The 14929-nt window shown below is 42.1% G+C and overlaps 1 protein-coding gene and 1 long non-coding RNA gene across 3 annotated transcripts in view; one reads left to right on the forward strand and one right to left on the reverse strand.

Moving 5' to 3' along the window:
• The window catches only part of LOC116083779, a 54109-nt gene that overhangs the window by 21192 nt on the left and 17988 nt on the right, over positions 1 to 14929 (forward strand). The window contains exon 2 of the long non-coding RNA XR_004115909.1: positions 2657 to 2763. This is a non-coding gene — a long non-coding RNA (uncharacterized LOC116083779). The remainder of the gene's footprint in view (positions 1 to 2656; positions 2764 to 14929) is intronic.
• The window catches only part of Map3k1 (mitogen-activated protein kinase kinase kinase 1), a 67792-nt gene continuing 52863 nt past the window's right edge, over positions 1 to 14929 (reverse strand). The window contains exons 10-20 of one of the 2 annotated variants that reach the window (XM_031360543.1): positions 14481 to 14759; positions 12294 to 12415; positions 11129 to 11220; positions 10706 to 10895; positions 8987 to 10253; positions 8503 to 8655; positions 7626 to 7788; positions 5628 to 5759; positions 4647 to 4789; positions 3907 to 4038; positions 1 to 2471 (exon numbers count right to left, since the gene is read on the reverse strand). In XM_031360543.1, coding sequence (XP_031216403.1) covers positions 2322 to 2471; positions 3907 to 4038; positions 4647 to 4789; positions 5628 to 5759; positions 7626 to 7788; positions 8503 to 8655; positions 8987 to 10253; positions 10706 to 10895; positions 11129 to 11220; positions 12294 to 12415; positions 14481 to 14759 — 2823 coding nt within the window. In that variant the 3' untranslated portion in view covers positions 1 to 2321. The remainder of the gene's footprint in view (positions 2472 to 3906; positions 4039 to 4646; positions 4790 to 5627; positions 5760 to 7625; positions 7789 to 8502; positions 8656 to 8986; positions 10254 to 10705; positions 10896 to 11128; positions 11221 to 12293; positions 12416 to 14480; positions 14760 to 14929) is intronic. The other variant, XM_031360544.1, reaches the window with a different exon arrangement.

A 14929-nucleotide genomic window follows, 5' to 3' on the forward strand; every position in this document is an offset into this window, starting at 1 on the left:
TTTGTTTTTTGTAGCATTTGCTTACATAGTAAGGTGCTAATAGGAGTTAGCCCTTAAGCCCTGGAAGTCTTAGGAATCATAGTCACACAGCACATAGAATTTCATTCTGAGAGTGAACTTTGGTAGAAGAAAAATCTATAGGACACCTGAGGTAGTAGAAACTGGAATAAACAGCAGTAGACGTTATTTACAACTTGAGTACCAAATAACATTAAAAACACAAAAATAATTACACAATACAATTTTCAGTCCAGCTTTGATCCAAAGAAAATAAGAATATTACATCACATTTGCATCGAAAACAAAACACCACAATTACCAGCAAGCTGAGGGAACTGCAAACAAACTCAAACACAGTGGATCTTGCCATGTGGGGACAGTTTGAGTTTGAAATGTGGCGGGCATGTTGATCTACACAGTAATACTGATTAGCTGAGGTCCCTCAGTTTCTACAGTTTACATCTCTGTCAGACAGTGCTGATCTGACCAATGATCTTCCAGTACGTTAAATGGCAAGAGTGTGTCCTTTAAAGCTTGCACATGAGACACTTGGGAACAATCTTATTAGAATTGTGAAAATTCTAAGTAGTCAAAAAGTAAAAATAAAAAGAAAGTCAAGTACAATACATTTAGCATCACCAAACTTCACATTTCTGTATTATTTTTAACTCTTCAAATATTGCCAATCTTCCAAAACAAAGGAATGTAAAATTTCACTAAGAAGCACATTCACATAAAACTGCCTTTGAAAATTATCTGCAATATATCCCTGTAAACTTATCTTGGAACTTATTTTACTTCCAATTTGTGTTGTACATTCCAAATGTACTACATATATATAGCTTATTTAGTTTATCCTGAGTCTTTGAGAATAACCAATTCTATTTCACACTGGCTTCTGAAGAGTTAAAACATCTCAAAGTTACATTTAATAGCTAATCAGTACTTGATTTAAAAGACACACATACAAAGGGCTACCGTTTTCCTTCACAATCCCATGCATCGGAATTCAACTTGAGGCTAAGACAAATCGTTGTGCAAGTGCCAGGAATTAGTGTGTGATTAAAACTCAACTTCACTTTTCTTTCTGAGCATTTTCTAAATGAAGAGCAAATTTAGTATTTTTTTTAAAAAACGTTACCGATTGGTAGATGAGCAAGTTTATCAGCCCAGTCTAGAATAAAAACACCATGCACGGCAGAAGGAAGACAGTAGTTACATTATAATCAGTGGGGATGAGTGGTGGATTGTTACAGAGAGGAAGGTTTAAATGGTGTGAACTTCCTATAGGCTAGCAAAATAATCCGAAATAATTCACCCAACTTTCAGACGGTCTTGCCCTGCCCTGTGGGCTGTGTCTGAGACTGGCGGACTCTAAGCTGAGTCAGACGGTCTTGCCCTGCCCAGTGGGCTGTGTCTGAGACCGGCAGACTCTAAGCTGAGTCTCTGCTTCACTCGCGCGGTGAGGGCAGAGACGGAGTTGATGCAGCCAGAACCTTACTAGACGACAGCAGAAGAAAACAGAGCTCTCGCAGCAGACACAGACTTAAGAAACTATTTCACACCTACTTCTACTTTTTTTTTTCTGGTTTGAAGAGATCACCTTTCCCTGAATATTTAATACAAATGAAGGTGAAATGAAAATACAGAACCATATTTTCCAAAAAAACCGAAATGAACGGGCCAACAGTTAAATGCACAATGAACCACAATAAACCAGGAGCTAAAAAACGGGTCAACTGTGGGTCATAAAGAAGTTATTAACTTTTAAAAACACATGTATTTACTGCTACTCATAGCATACTCTGACCTGAAAGAGCCAGACACTGATTTTCTTTTTTATACAGCCAGTGACAAAAAAACCCCAAAAACCCAAAAAAACAAACAAACAAAAAAAACAAAAAACACCCCAAACGGAATTGCAGAGCCCCTGCTGTGACCACTAGATGAAATGGAAGAAGTGACACATTAAAATAGATCCTGAGCCCTCAGCTGCTAATATTGCTGAAAAAGTGCTCCAAAAATAAATTTATGCTTCTGTCATTTAATCATGCAAACTCCATCGCCTTCCTGTTCACCTAGAGCCAGTCCTGTGAAAGGCACAGTTTGCAGTTCCTGCACAAGTTGTAGATGTCTGCATATTGAGCTTAGGTACAGGTCATGATTTGTCAATCACATGCTTAGGTATGGGTTCCCCGGTGGCCTCATTTCTAGCTGTTCAGTGGCACGAGGGCCAAGGGATTATCAACGTGGTTGCCCACAAGTTCTTTCCTCTGCGCGTTGCGCATCGTGTGTCCATTAGAGCTGATCCGAACAATTAACTACCACGTGGTACGGAAGACCGGATGCTTCAGTAGCTCTCTTGATGGAGGCCTGTCTTGAGGCTGAAGTTCTAAGCAGCGCAGAGCCACGTCGCGCAGACCAGGGGACAGGTGTGATGGGATGGACGGCGCAGTAGTTGCGCTAGCAATCTGCAGGAGAACAAACCAGAGCGCTGAGTTCCCACAACAGCTTTGCACAGGACACAGGTGTGAACCTCCCAGCCTCCTAGCCACACCTACACGCTGTGTTGTACAGTGAGTTTGCCTCAGTGTTGGCTAGATCTTAATTCTCAATACAAACTACTTATTTTTACTTTTTTTTTTCTTTTGATAAGGTCTTAGGACAGGCTGATGGCTTGGATCTCTCTGTTTCCACTTCAGGAGTACTTCAATTACAGCTGTGTGCCACCATGCCAGATAAGAGCTACTATCCTATAAACAGGTAAAGGATGAATCTAAATCATTTAAATCTACTACTTATTTACCATAGTAAAACTCTCCCTTCCCCTCACCTTAGCAAATGAAGGATTATTAAAAAATGCAAACTGAGAGAAGAAAAAGAAATCCTAAAAAATCTCTGATCTAGAGACACTGAGTGGATGCACTCACATCTTACACACCGTAAGACAAAAGTGACACCCCTTCCCACCTTCCCAAGTGTAACCACTCACTGGTTGTTTTTCCTTCACAGGGAGGAAAAAAAAAGCCAAACATTTCTGTTAAACACAGTTAGTTCAGGCTTTAAGTATTTTATCCACAGTGCAATTCTTGGTCCTGAGTTTGACCACAGGGAATAAATTCCTTATAAGGAGCACAGAGAAGTCAAAAGAAGTGCAGTTAAAATTTGAGGAGCAGAGTTGGGCCAGGTGGGGCACGCCTTGGATCCTAGCACTCAGGAGGCAGACACAGGCAGATCTCTGTGTCTAAGCCCAGCCAGGACTATACAGAGACCCTGTCTCCCCTTCACCGGCAAACAAAACAAACCATGGGGGATAGACTAGGAGTTGGCTCACTGGCTGAGATCGCTTGCTGTGCAAGCCTGATGGTCAGCCTGAGCTGGGGTCCCAGACCCCATGTAAAAAAGGATGCATGTCTGTAGGCCCAGCAGTCGTACAGTGGGATCAGATGCAGGAGAGTGCCCTAGAATAGAAGTTCGTAGTCCTGGAGCAGTGTAGTGCAGTGACCAACAAAAGAGTCCCACCACAAACAAGATGGAGAGTGAGGACTGACACCTTAGGCTATCCTCTCATCTCCACGTGCCATGGCACGTACACACCCTCACATACAAACACAAGCATGCAAACATACACACACACACATGCACACACACGCACGTACACACACACTTCATATACAAAAATAAGTTATCTTTTTTTATAATCTCTCTGGTTCCATGGAATCTGACCCCCCTCTTCTGGCTTCTGCAGGCACCAGACATGCATGTGGTGCAAAGACAAACGTGCAGGCCAAACACCCATACACAGAACATAAAATAAAAACAGACAAAGACTGGTAGGGACAACGCATGAAAATTTGACTTCTGCTAATTTTTACTACTAAAAGGGAGTTGTCATATCATAATCACCTTAAATATCAAAGCAAGATGATTGGAGTGTTTTTCTGCATTCCAAGGTGGTTTTGCACAAGCCATTTCTATAATGGCGCAGCCAACACTCCATACATCACAGCTCCTACCATACTGCTGACCTCTTAGTACCTGAAACAAAGCAGAGTTAATTGGGAAATGTGACTGACTGAAAAGAGGTCTATTCTTCATGTATAAGTTCAGAGCAAACAGTGGTACAAACAATTACATGGATGACTTGAAATCTCATTAACCAGCTTAATGTCCATGTGGCACAAAGATAAGCATCCCAGGATTCCAAAGCAACTCCTCTTCTTAAATAATGGGGCATGAGAGCAAGTCATCACTACATTGAACACGAAGAGCTATGAGCTCAGGTCAGGCCACATTCAGAAGTGCGTACTGTGCTAAGATGTTGACAGACAGGGCTGGCTCTGTGGCTTATCTCCCTTCAGGAAGGGAGAGGTAACTTCTGTAGATTTCTACATGCACTAACAAACTAACCCCCAAATTCTGTGTTAAATTTGTGTTTAAGTAGCCTTTAAGCAAATCTATAAAAACTTGTCTTTGATAATTTTGTTAAGACAGTCTGAAATGGAGGGTACTATTAAAAACTAGCCTATAGGGTCATGAGCTTCCAATTACTAAGTGCACAGTGGATCTTACTGTGAAATAGCCTGGTACAATGCTGCCACACAAACTCCACAACACTGTGCTTTACACTCAAAGCCATTTCTCACCTCAGGTGCCATGAATGCAATTGTCCCCAGTAACTGTCCCTGGAACTCTCCTGCACCGGTCCCTTTTGATGCCAACCTGGCAGCAGCTCCAAAGTCTGCAATTCTCAGCCTCTGACCAGTGCTGTCAATGAGCAGATTGGCACCTGTCAACAGAGACAGCAAATGACCCTGTATGTTAGATCAAATAAGGAATGCGGAGAGCCCCATGAAGCTCTGCTAATGAACTAAGACAATGCAAGTGCACCCACTGCCTCACAGAAAGCTGCTTCCACCTTCCTCCACTCCATCTCTGCAGGGGCACACTAGTCTCACTAGTGTGGGTCTAACCTAAAGCCTCAGAAGGAACTTCTGAACATCGAAGTCATAAGGCCCATGGAGATAAAGGAATAAGCTTAAAGACCCTGTGAAGTCAAGGTTCAAAACCCTGAAAATGATGATTTTTAGCTAAATCTATCCAGAATTCAAATTTTGGTACACTTTATATTTTAAGGCCAAGTTCTGTTGACTATACTAACATAGACCAGTTCAAACTATATGCTTATTTTATAATCACAGTTTAGTAAAAGTAGCACAGTAGCACTTCAACACATTGTTAAATACTCAAGATATTCACAACAGGAAATCCAAGTTGCCTTTAATAAAATAAAAAAATCTAAGCTGCAAGATCTGACAGGATTTTCTCAAGTTTATGATACACCAATTATCTAAGGAAAACCAAGACCAGGGGTCTTCTGGGGAAGACTGTGAAACCAAGATGGCAGAGGAGGAGGCCTCAGCCTTACACGTCCTGCCAAGTCACAGCCTTTCTGGTACTGAACACACTATGCTAATGAGAAAGACAGAACGATTCTTAAGGGTCCTTTTAATTCTAATAATTATAGGATTATTTAACCCTAGACTTAAAAAGTGTTAGGAACCATTAAAGGTCAAGTTTTAAAATAACATGTTTGCTTGCTGTCCCTAGAAAATAAGGATTCTTACCTTTGACGTCTCTGTGAATAATCTGGTTCTCATGGAGATATGAAAGGCCACGGAGTAACTGCTCAGTATAGTTAATGACGACTGACTCCTTGAAAGCTCCGTATTTACTCAAGAGATGAGCCACAGATCCTCCTGGAAGACAGACAGGACTGTGAACCTGGCTTCTTTATCACACTCTAGCTTGCTTGCTTGCTTCCTTCCTTCCTTCCTTCCTTTCTTGAAACAGGGTTTCTCTGTGTAGCCCTGGCTGTCCTGGAACTTACTCTGTAGACCAGGCTGTCCTCGAACTCAGAAATCCGCCTGCCTCTGCCTCCCAAGTGCTGGGATTAAAGGCGTGTGCCACCACTGCCCAGCACAGTCTAACTTCTTAAGCCTACAATATAAGCTCACATGAAATATTAAACTCATAGCCTATATCAGAAGTACAACTGATTTCCTGTATCAAAACTGCAAGCTAGTTAACATTTCTTTACAGAATCCTTATGAAACCAGCTTACTATAGGGCCAAGAGTTCAGAAAGCATTAAAAATTATAAATTTAGATTGAACTATTTCTGCAATGTAGATTCCACTCCTTTCCTTCTTCAATCAAAGTGCATAAACTATTATAGATGTGTTATTTAGCAGAAGGTAAGAGAGCAGGGAGGAACAAGAGGACAGCTAGGCATTAAGTACCATGTACTAGCTCTGATGGGACAAGTCGCAAACTCAGTGAATCTCACTGACAAACCATCTGTTCAGTTCATCCTCATGAAAAACAACAGGTAAGAGACTTGAGAACTTCTGGGTATCCTTGGGGAGATGGCTCAGTTGGTACAGCAGTACAGTGCCTGCCATGGATGGATAGAGACCTGAGTTCAATCCCTTGAACCCACACTAAAAACCCAGGCATGGTGGTATGTCCCTGTAGCCTCAGCATGGGCCAGCCATCTTCGCCCAACTGATGAGCTTCAGGGTTGGAGAGAGACCCTATCTCAACAAAGGTGGAGAGTGACTAAGGTATATCCATCTCAGACATCTGTACGCACATGGGCACACATTCACACTAGTAAGCACACATAAACATGAACTAGAGATGCACTCTTAAATTACACAAGAACTTAATTGGCTGAATAACTGAGCCATCATATCTTGAGTCACTGTTGCAGATATTATAGAAGTGAATTCAGTCTATGTTCAAGAGAACGAGGTTAACTTTGTGTCTAGTGTTGTTTCATCTGAAGTTAAGTTTTCAAATTATACATTCATTTATTTAGGTTTGTTTGTTTATTTGAGACAGTCTCACCTATTGTGGCTCAGTCTGGGCTTGGACCAACTACCCTTCTGCCTCAGCCTCTTGAGTGCACTGCAGCAGGCACATGCCCTGCTTGGTAACTTTATTTTATAGTATTAGAAAGACTTCTTACAACAGTTAATAATCTATATAATTAGTGATGACTATCAAGAGACGTATGGAATTTAAACAAGCCAGATTTGGGGTGGAAAAAAGATTCTTATACACCAAGCTATAAAATCACTTTTTTTTAAAAAAGATTTATTTATTTTATGTATATGAGCACACCACTGCTCTCTTCAGACACAGCAGAAGAGGGCATCAGATCCCATTACAGATGGTTGTGAGCCACCATGTGGTTGCTGGGAATTGAACTCAGGACCTCTGGAAGAGCAGTCGGTGCTCTTAACTGCTGAGCCATCTCTCCAGCCCTATAAAATCACTCTTAAGAAAGGTTGCTGAGCAGGGGAACACAGCTCAGTGCCCGAGTACTTGCCTAGCATGTACAAGGTCTGGGCTCGACTTGTCTACTTTTTACAACAAAACAGTAAGATGAGAAATTTTAGTATTTACTAGATTTAAAATACAGACAGTATTTTTTGTGTATATCTGAATATTAGGAGTGGTGTTTTTAGAGACCTAAAAGTATTTATAAACGAAGCATTCAGTAAATTGTGTGTGAGTAGAAGGTTTGTGCCCTTGGGCCTCTTCAGAAAGTGAGCATACCTGCCATCCACTCGATGAAGAGGTTGTAGTTGCTCTTTTCACACGTTGCCCCCAGCATCCTGATGATGTTCGGATGGTTGAGGTGGCTCATCATCCTGATCTCTTCCCTCAATGCTTCCACCACTTCCTCCTGCTCAGAGGATGTGTTTCTGACGTAAGTCACCTGTTTTAACAAACACGTCAACAGGATTCTGAGTTTTACTGTTCTAAGTTTTCAAACCAATCTGATGTCAAATGAACAAATCCAAACTGTCTCACACACTGGCAGTAAATGGCGTTTACCCTCACGGATGCAGGATGTTTTATAAAAACAGCGACTCAACAGGGAAACACAAGTCAGATAACTACACAAGACTCTGACTGTACAGAACAGTAAAAGGAGAAAAGCCAGTGACAGAGGAACAAACTACATGACTTTAAAAGGGAAGTCATTATTTCTGCGTCCGGGTGCGTGTGCGGGATCATTATAGAAGGGAAAAGCACAGAGAAGGGAAGTCGTCGGCCAGCACACGTAGAGAGGGATAGGAATGACCAACCAGGTCTCTGACCATCTTCATACTGGATCTTACAGTGGCCAGCTTCAACTTTTAAAAAGAGTTCATGTTTGTGCTGCTTCTGGCAATGTCTACTTTGAGTCTGAAGCTTTTCCAAACTGTCAAGTGTGGTGGCAAAATCCTATAATCCTACCACTAGGAAAGTAGGGGAAAGACAGTCCCAAGCTCCAGGCCAGCCTGGGCTACACAATGCTTCGAAAACCAAACCAAACCAAACCAACACCTCTAACACTGAAGCCCTAGGATACTGGAATTTCATCCTTTGAGTTCACAGCTACAACATGCTTCCTTTCGTAATTTCACCTTGTGCTCCTAATACCAACCTGTTTCACAGCCATTAAAGTTCCAGTCCCCACATCCTGTGCTTGGTAACAAGAAGAAAATGCTCCAAGGCCTATCTGCTGACCTTTCAGCCATTCAGTGTCTTCTCTGTAAGGTTGTTTCGCTTTGGTATGTCCTGGAAGAGTTTCTGGTGTCTGCATATTAAACAAAGAATCATTTTACTGTTAAAAGAACAAGATTGTATAAAATTAGACAGAGAAAATACTGTTGTAATTCCCAAGCCACGCGTGAATTTCACCTCCGAATGGACACTGTTAACAACCAGTATCAAGTGCGTAAGTCACAATCACTTCAGAACTGGCCAGAAATATCTCAAATAGGCTGAGTGCTGCTACTGCAGGGACTCAAAATCATTGTCACATACTTAATTATGTACGAAAACCGCTCACATTCGTCCCATCTCGAAAGCACCTTCCTAGTAGACTTTAACACGAGTTTTTCCAGGATCATGAAGACTATACTCACATCCTGCTGGATGATGATAATATCTTCTCCATTTTCCACCTGCAGCTGAGGGACTGTGGGGAGGGCATCCTGAGACGCTGACATCGCCATGGCGATCGCTAAGGCCTCCTCTTCTTCAGCTTCCATCTTTTCTTTGCACTTTTGATTATGATTGACGTCATCTTTGTAGGTATCGTCATTTTCGGCCTTCTCGGGAGAGAGGACAGCAACTTCGGACTTGAAAGTGACTGTCGTGTCACTTGAAGGCATGGATGCTTCAAGAAGGTCCTCGATACTGGAGTTGAGCTCAGTGTTGACATCTAGCCTGCACTTGTCCTCCACTGGGGTGAACACTGTCTCGTCACTGGGTATGATGGCGTTGCCACTGTTGCTGTTGCTGCCGAAGCTGTCGTCACACTTGGAAGCACTGCTCAGATCAAGTGTCATGCTACTTTTTGTGGTGTCCCCTAGTTTGCTTGTACTACCCGGAATGGGCCGGGACGGCTTTGGCCTGTGTATGTTACTGGAGGGTGGGGGTCTTGACTGAGTAAAGACTGGGGAGAGTTTATCTGAGTCTCGGTTTTCAGAGCAGGTCCTCTGGAATTGTAGAGAAAACTTGCGCTGTGTCTGAGGAGATGCCGAAGGTATTTTGCAGGGGAAAAATGCCTGAGGTCTATGCTTGGAAACATCTGTTACAGATCCATCTGGGACGGATGGGGCAGATGAACAAGGGGTTGATACTGCTGGAAACATTAACTGAGGATGAGACGAAGGAGAGGAGTTCAAACACTGACTGTGGGGTCTGCCTTTTGTTTGAAGTGTTGGCTTTGGTTGTTCTGTTGTTGTTGAACTAGGAAGTCCTACAGAAATGCCAGCCAGTCTGTCAGAAACATCTTCTGAGCTGGCACTCAGTCTCGTAGCACTTAATCCTTTTCCAGTTTTCTCTATGTGGACTGTGTGCTCAAGGGAGCTGCTCTCTGGATAGTTGGAAGGGGCCAGTGCCTGTAAGCTGTCCTGTTGGCCATCCAAAGTGTCTTCCACACCCAGCTGGATGACCTCAGCAATTTCTACCTCATCTGCGATGGCCATCAGACGCCGGCGCATCCTGGTGAAGTGGGTGGAGCCAGAAACATTCAGCATGGTTACCAGCTTGGAAAACACGGCGGGCACTGCGGTCACCATTCTGGCAGAGCTCAGGTATATCCTCCGAGAGAGTTTGCCAACCATCGAGTGGGAATTGTCAATGGATTGCAAGGCAAAGGTTAAGAGGGACAGCAGCTTCTTATACCTGAAAGAAAAACAAGTCAAAACACCTTCAAGTTACTAGAAAAGCTCAAATTACCAAAAAATTAACGCACAGGTTTTTTTTGTTTTGTTTATTTTTTGTTGTTGTTGTTGTTTTTTGTGACAGGGTTTCTCTGTATAGCCCCTGGCTGTCCTGGAACTCACTCTGTACACCAGGTTGGTCTCAAACTCAGAAATCTGCCTGCTTCTGCCTCCCAAGTACTGGGATTAAAGGTGTGGGCCACCACAGCCTGGCAACGCACAGTTTTAAAAAGGCAATTTATAGCCTGCCCCTGTACACAAAAAAACATTTTAGTATGAAGAATTTACAAATGTTTAAATAGCCTAGTCTTCAGTCTTCTATGATACTCAAATATTAAGGTATTAGTATACCATTTGGGGGATATGTGAGCAAGAAGGAAGAAGCAGGTACTGATTTCCATAAGAAAAAATTACCTGATTTCAACAGGCTCAGCTTGTGAGACATCAGTACTGACAATATGAGGATAAAATTCAGCAGGAAATTCCAACAGCAATCTGTCTATAAGACAGAGGCGGCCCAGGAGTTCTTGCCAGTTATTTGATTCAGCTTGGTTTCCAAGAATACAACTTAAGACATAATCTACGCCACCAACACCAATGGATCCTACAGAAGTAAAAATAAATGGTGGAAAAATAGCATTATAAAACTCTAAAGTAAAACATGAGTAAATAATGGGAAGGCTCACAAACATGTTCTGAAGTCTTAAGGATTAATTCCTATTTTGAACACAGCTGAATGAATCAATTAATAAAATTACTTCAATAACAGTCTTATGAGAAACAGTAGGTCAAGAAAACAATAAATTGTGCTCATTATTTTAAAGTAGAAGTTATTACCAGCTTTAAGTATTTCTCTTCCAACTGCCAACTCTCCTGCTTGGCCCTTGCAGAGCTCCAGCAGTGTTGATATGGACAGCTGACTCGTGCGGCTACAAAGAAACGAAAGCAACCTTAGTCCCAGATACTAGGCCAACAACTCTCTCTGATGAGCTGCAAGCATCATGAAGTCTCTTTACAGTATTTCTTATGTTCTCAATTGTTCAAGTAACTACCCAGGATAAGCAACCCAGAGTTCTAGAAAGGGGGCTATGCAATACATGCCATCTAAACCATCCTCAGATCGAAAAACAAGATTTGCCCTGCGCATTTACAAACTCTACAAGATTAACTTATAACTTGGAAAGACGAACAGAGGTGAGAAGGCTCTGAACAGGGCAGCTGCAGAAGCAAGCAAGGGGGACTGAGCCGCTCTACTGATCAAACCGTGCTGGATGGAGATAGTAATTGCTTGACATTATCTGCCAGGGCTTATTAAATGAAAGCGAGCTTTTCTGTCCACGGATCTAAGAATCATGGCCTATGCTCATGTTCACTGCCACCACTCTGTATTGCTCTCAGTTTTGAAGACTTCTGTGTGAAGATATGAAACTTGAAAACCAGTTAAAACCTCTCATAATTACAGTAAATTTCCATTAAAAGTACTGGCACAGGATCCTTTTCTGATCTATATGATCCAGAGGCACGTATAATAAGTTTACTTCTTGTGGTTATATATACCAGTGTTCTTGTCAATGGGACTTTAGATTAAGAGTGCTACAATCATAATACTTTAGATGTACAGGTCTACATAGTTTGCTAGCCTGGCTTTTACTTGGCATTGGGGTTTCTTTCCCTAGCCCTTACAAGCCTGACGTCCTATGGTTTCATTTCAGATTTCATATTACAAAGTAATATTCAAATGAATATGAATATTACAAGGTAATGTTCAAAGATATGCTAACGCAGATGTATCAAGTACTGAGTGTGAGGCACGGTGCCAGTTTTTTTTTTTTTTCCGAGGCAGGGTTTCTTCCTGTAGCCCTGGCTGTCCTGGAACTCACTCTGTAGACCAGACTGGCCTCGAACTCAGAAATCCGCCTGCCTCTGCCTCCCAAGTGCTGGGATTAAAGGTGTGCGCCACCACTGCCTGGCTGGTACCAGGTATTTTAAAACAAGAACTTACCTATTGGCATCTGCACACTTGACTAGGATTGTGTCTACAACTGGCCGGAGGAGTCTCTGAAGTTTGATTCTTTCTGCCAGACTGTGGCAAGGAGTGTATACCAGCATGGCTCTCAATGTTTTCTGGGGAGAAAAAAACCTGAAGGTTAGTTTAATCACATTTGTAGCGCATCAAAGAAAATGTCCTAAGCTGAGTGAATCTGGGAAAACAAATAAAAACAGGAAGGGATAACCAGAGATGCTCGAACCAAAGTAGCGGTGAGTGACTTAAACCAGAGCTGGAGTCAAGGTCTCTAACATCTTCATGGCCAGACTTCCTTGGCTACTCCCAGTTCAATCGGCACAGTTAGTGCTGTCGGTGTGAAGGTTTTTGAGGTCACTGAATTCTGATCTAAACTTATATTCATGGCCATTCATGCTTCTGAAAAGGGAGATTCACTAGACCCTACTGTTAAATTGTGAGTTAGAAAAAGAGACTGCAAGAAGTAGCTTAGAGGCTGAATGTTGAACAGATTAGGTAAGAAATCATGCCAGTGAGATGGTTCAGTGACCATTGGCACCTGTCAGCTAAATGTGACAGACTTGGGTTTGATCCCAGAACCTCACGGAAGGAACTAAATGGTTTCTGCAAAGTGGTCCTCTGATTTTCACACATGCACCCCATCCCTCTTCCTCTTTTTCTTTCTTCCATCTGTTTGTCTGTATTCTTTCTTTCCTTTTTTCTTTCTTTCTTTCTTTCTTTCTTCCTTTCTCTCTTTTCTTTCTTTCTTTCTTTCTTTCTCTCTTTCTTTCTTTCTTCCCTACCGTCCGTCTATCTATCTATCTATCTATCTATCTATCTATCTATCTATCTATTAATTATCTATCTAATTTATTTTTACTCCTAAGGCAGAGATTCTAAGTTGGGGATGAGTTTCAGCTCCAGGGGTCATTGGCAGTGCCTGAAAACAAGCTTTATGTCTTCGCTCTCATGATGGAGAGTGAGGAGGGTTTAATACTGGCAGCTATTTAGTGGTTAGAAGCCACTGTGCTCAACATCCTAAAATGACAGTAGCTCTGGTGTCCCCGCCCCCAGGCCAACCACAATAGCCCTGAGATTGAGAAACAAAGCTCTAAGGAGATGGAATCTGCGAATGGCAAAGGTCAAATCAGCTTCTGAATCACCTTTCCATCACGCTACCCTGCTCCTGGAAGACGAATCGTAGTGGTAAACTGAGACAATACACACATGCTGCATGTGCCAACTGTCAATCTGACCGACTCTGGGATTACACATGCACGGGTCTCTGCGCCCATGTTGAGGACCGTCTTGACTTTGCGGACCTATGTGGTTAGCATCTTAACTGTGGCCAGGATTTGGTTATGTAGGTAGAAGACGGAGAGCCGTGTATTAGTGTGGATGCACTTGTCTTTGCATGCTTCTTGACAGGATGCAATGTGGCCAGCCTCTAGAAGTTTCGGCCACAGTGGACTCTATTTTGGAATTGTGAAGGAGAACAAACCTTTCTCTCATTAAGTTTCTTTTGCTAGGGTATTTTATCGGTGACAGGAAGGAACTGAGACATCATGGGGCCATTTTCTATAGAAAGCCTCTGAATCTTCTCATAATGTTTATTGAAGCTGAGAACAATTTTTACTAGAAACAAATACTTGTTAATGTTTAGTGACACCCAAAACAACAAAAAACCCTCAAAGGACATTTTCTAACCCTATTGTTGACTGGTTGTTTTTGAGATAGGTCCTCACATTACCCAGACTAGCTTTGGACCCCTATATAGACTCCTTATATAAAGATCAACTAACTCCGGATCCTCACCTCTCTCCTCTCAAATGCTGTTTATGGCATAGCATTACCAGACAAGCCATCAAGAAGTTTTAATTTGGCCATATGTGATGCATTCATTCAAGAAAATATATGAACAGTAAGACATTACTACCAGATGGCAGAAAAGTAAACAGTGCATAAGAAATCATGAGTACATCAAGATCAGTAAAATTATACAGACAGACAAAATAGAATACTACAATTTCTTAGGACTATGAGATAAAAAATTTTGTACTTTTCTAAACTTAAGGTAAAGGAGATTGTTGTAAAGGTAAACTTTATTGTTTCTTATAACTGATATTTACAAGAGACCAAAGAAAGAAAATTCATAAATAAAATATGGTTATGGAATAAAGTACTTACTAAAGCAGCAACGTACACTTTGTAGACAGGGTCAGCGCAGACTATAGACAGGACGCTGCAGCACGCCTCCACCACATCCCCTGAGATGCTGGGCTGGGAGGACCCGCTGGCTGCTCCAGCACTTAAGCTGCCCCCACTGCCGCTTCCAGAGTTTCCAGTGCTCTCCCCATTTGCCAACAACAGGGCCCCACTAACATCGTGGGAAAGACGCCTAAGGGCCATCTCCCTTACGTTCCAGTTTCTAGAGAATAAGCAGCCAACGAGTTCCATTCCAAACACCTGAACAGGGCAAAACCAACATGATGAGAAATAAGTGAACTCACACTAAATTAACAAATTTCTGATGATTAAAGAAAAAATGGCCACCTCTCAAGCCTTTACTATATCTGACAGATACTTGTAACTGTCAATGTTTTTCTTTTTCTTTTTCCTTTTTTTTTTTTTTTTTT

Source organism: Mastomys coucha, unplaced genomic scaffold (genome assembly GCF_008632895.1).
Source record: "Mastomys coucha isolate ucsf_1 unplaced genomic scaffold, UCSF_Mcou_1 pScaffold8, whole genome shotgun sequence".
NCBI lineage: Eukaryota > Metazoa > Chordata > Mammalia > Rodentia > Muridae > Mastomys > Mastomys coucha.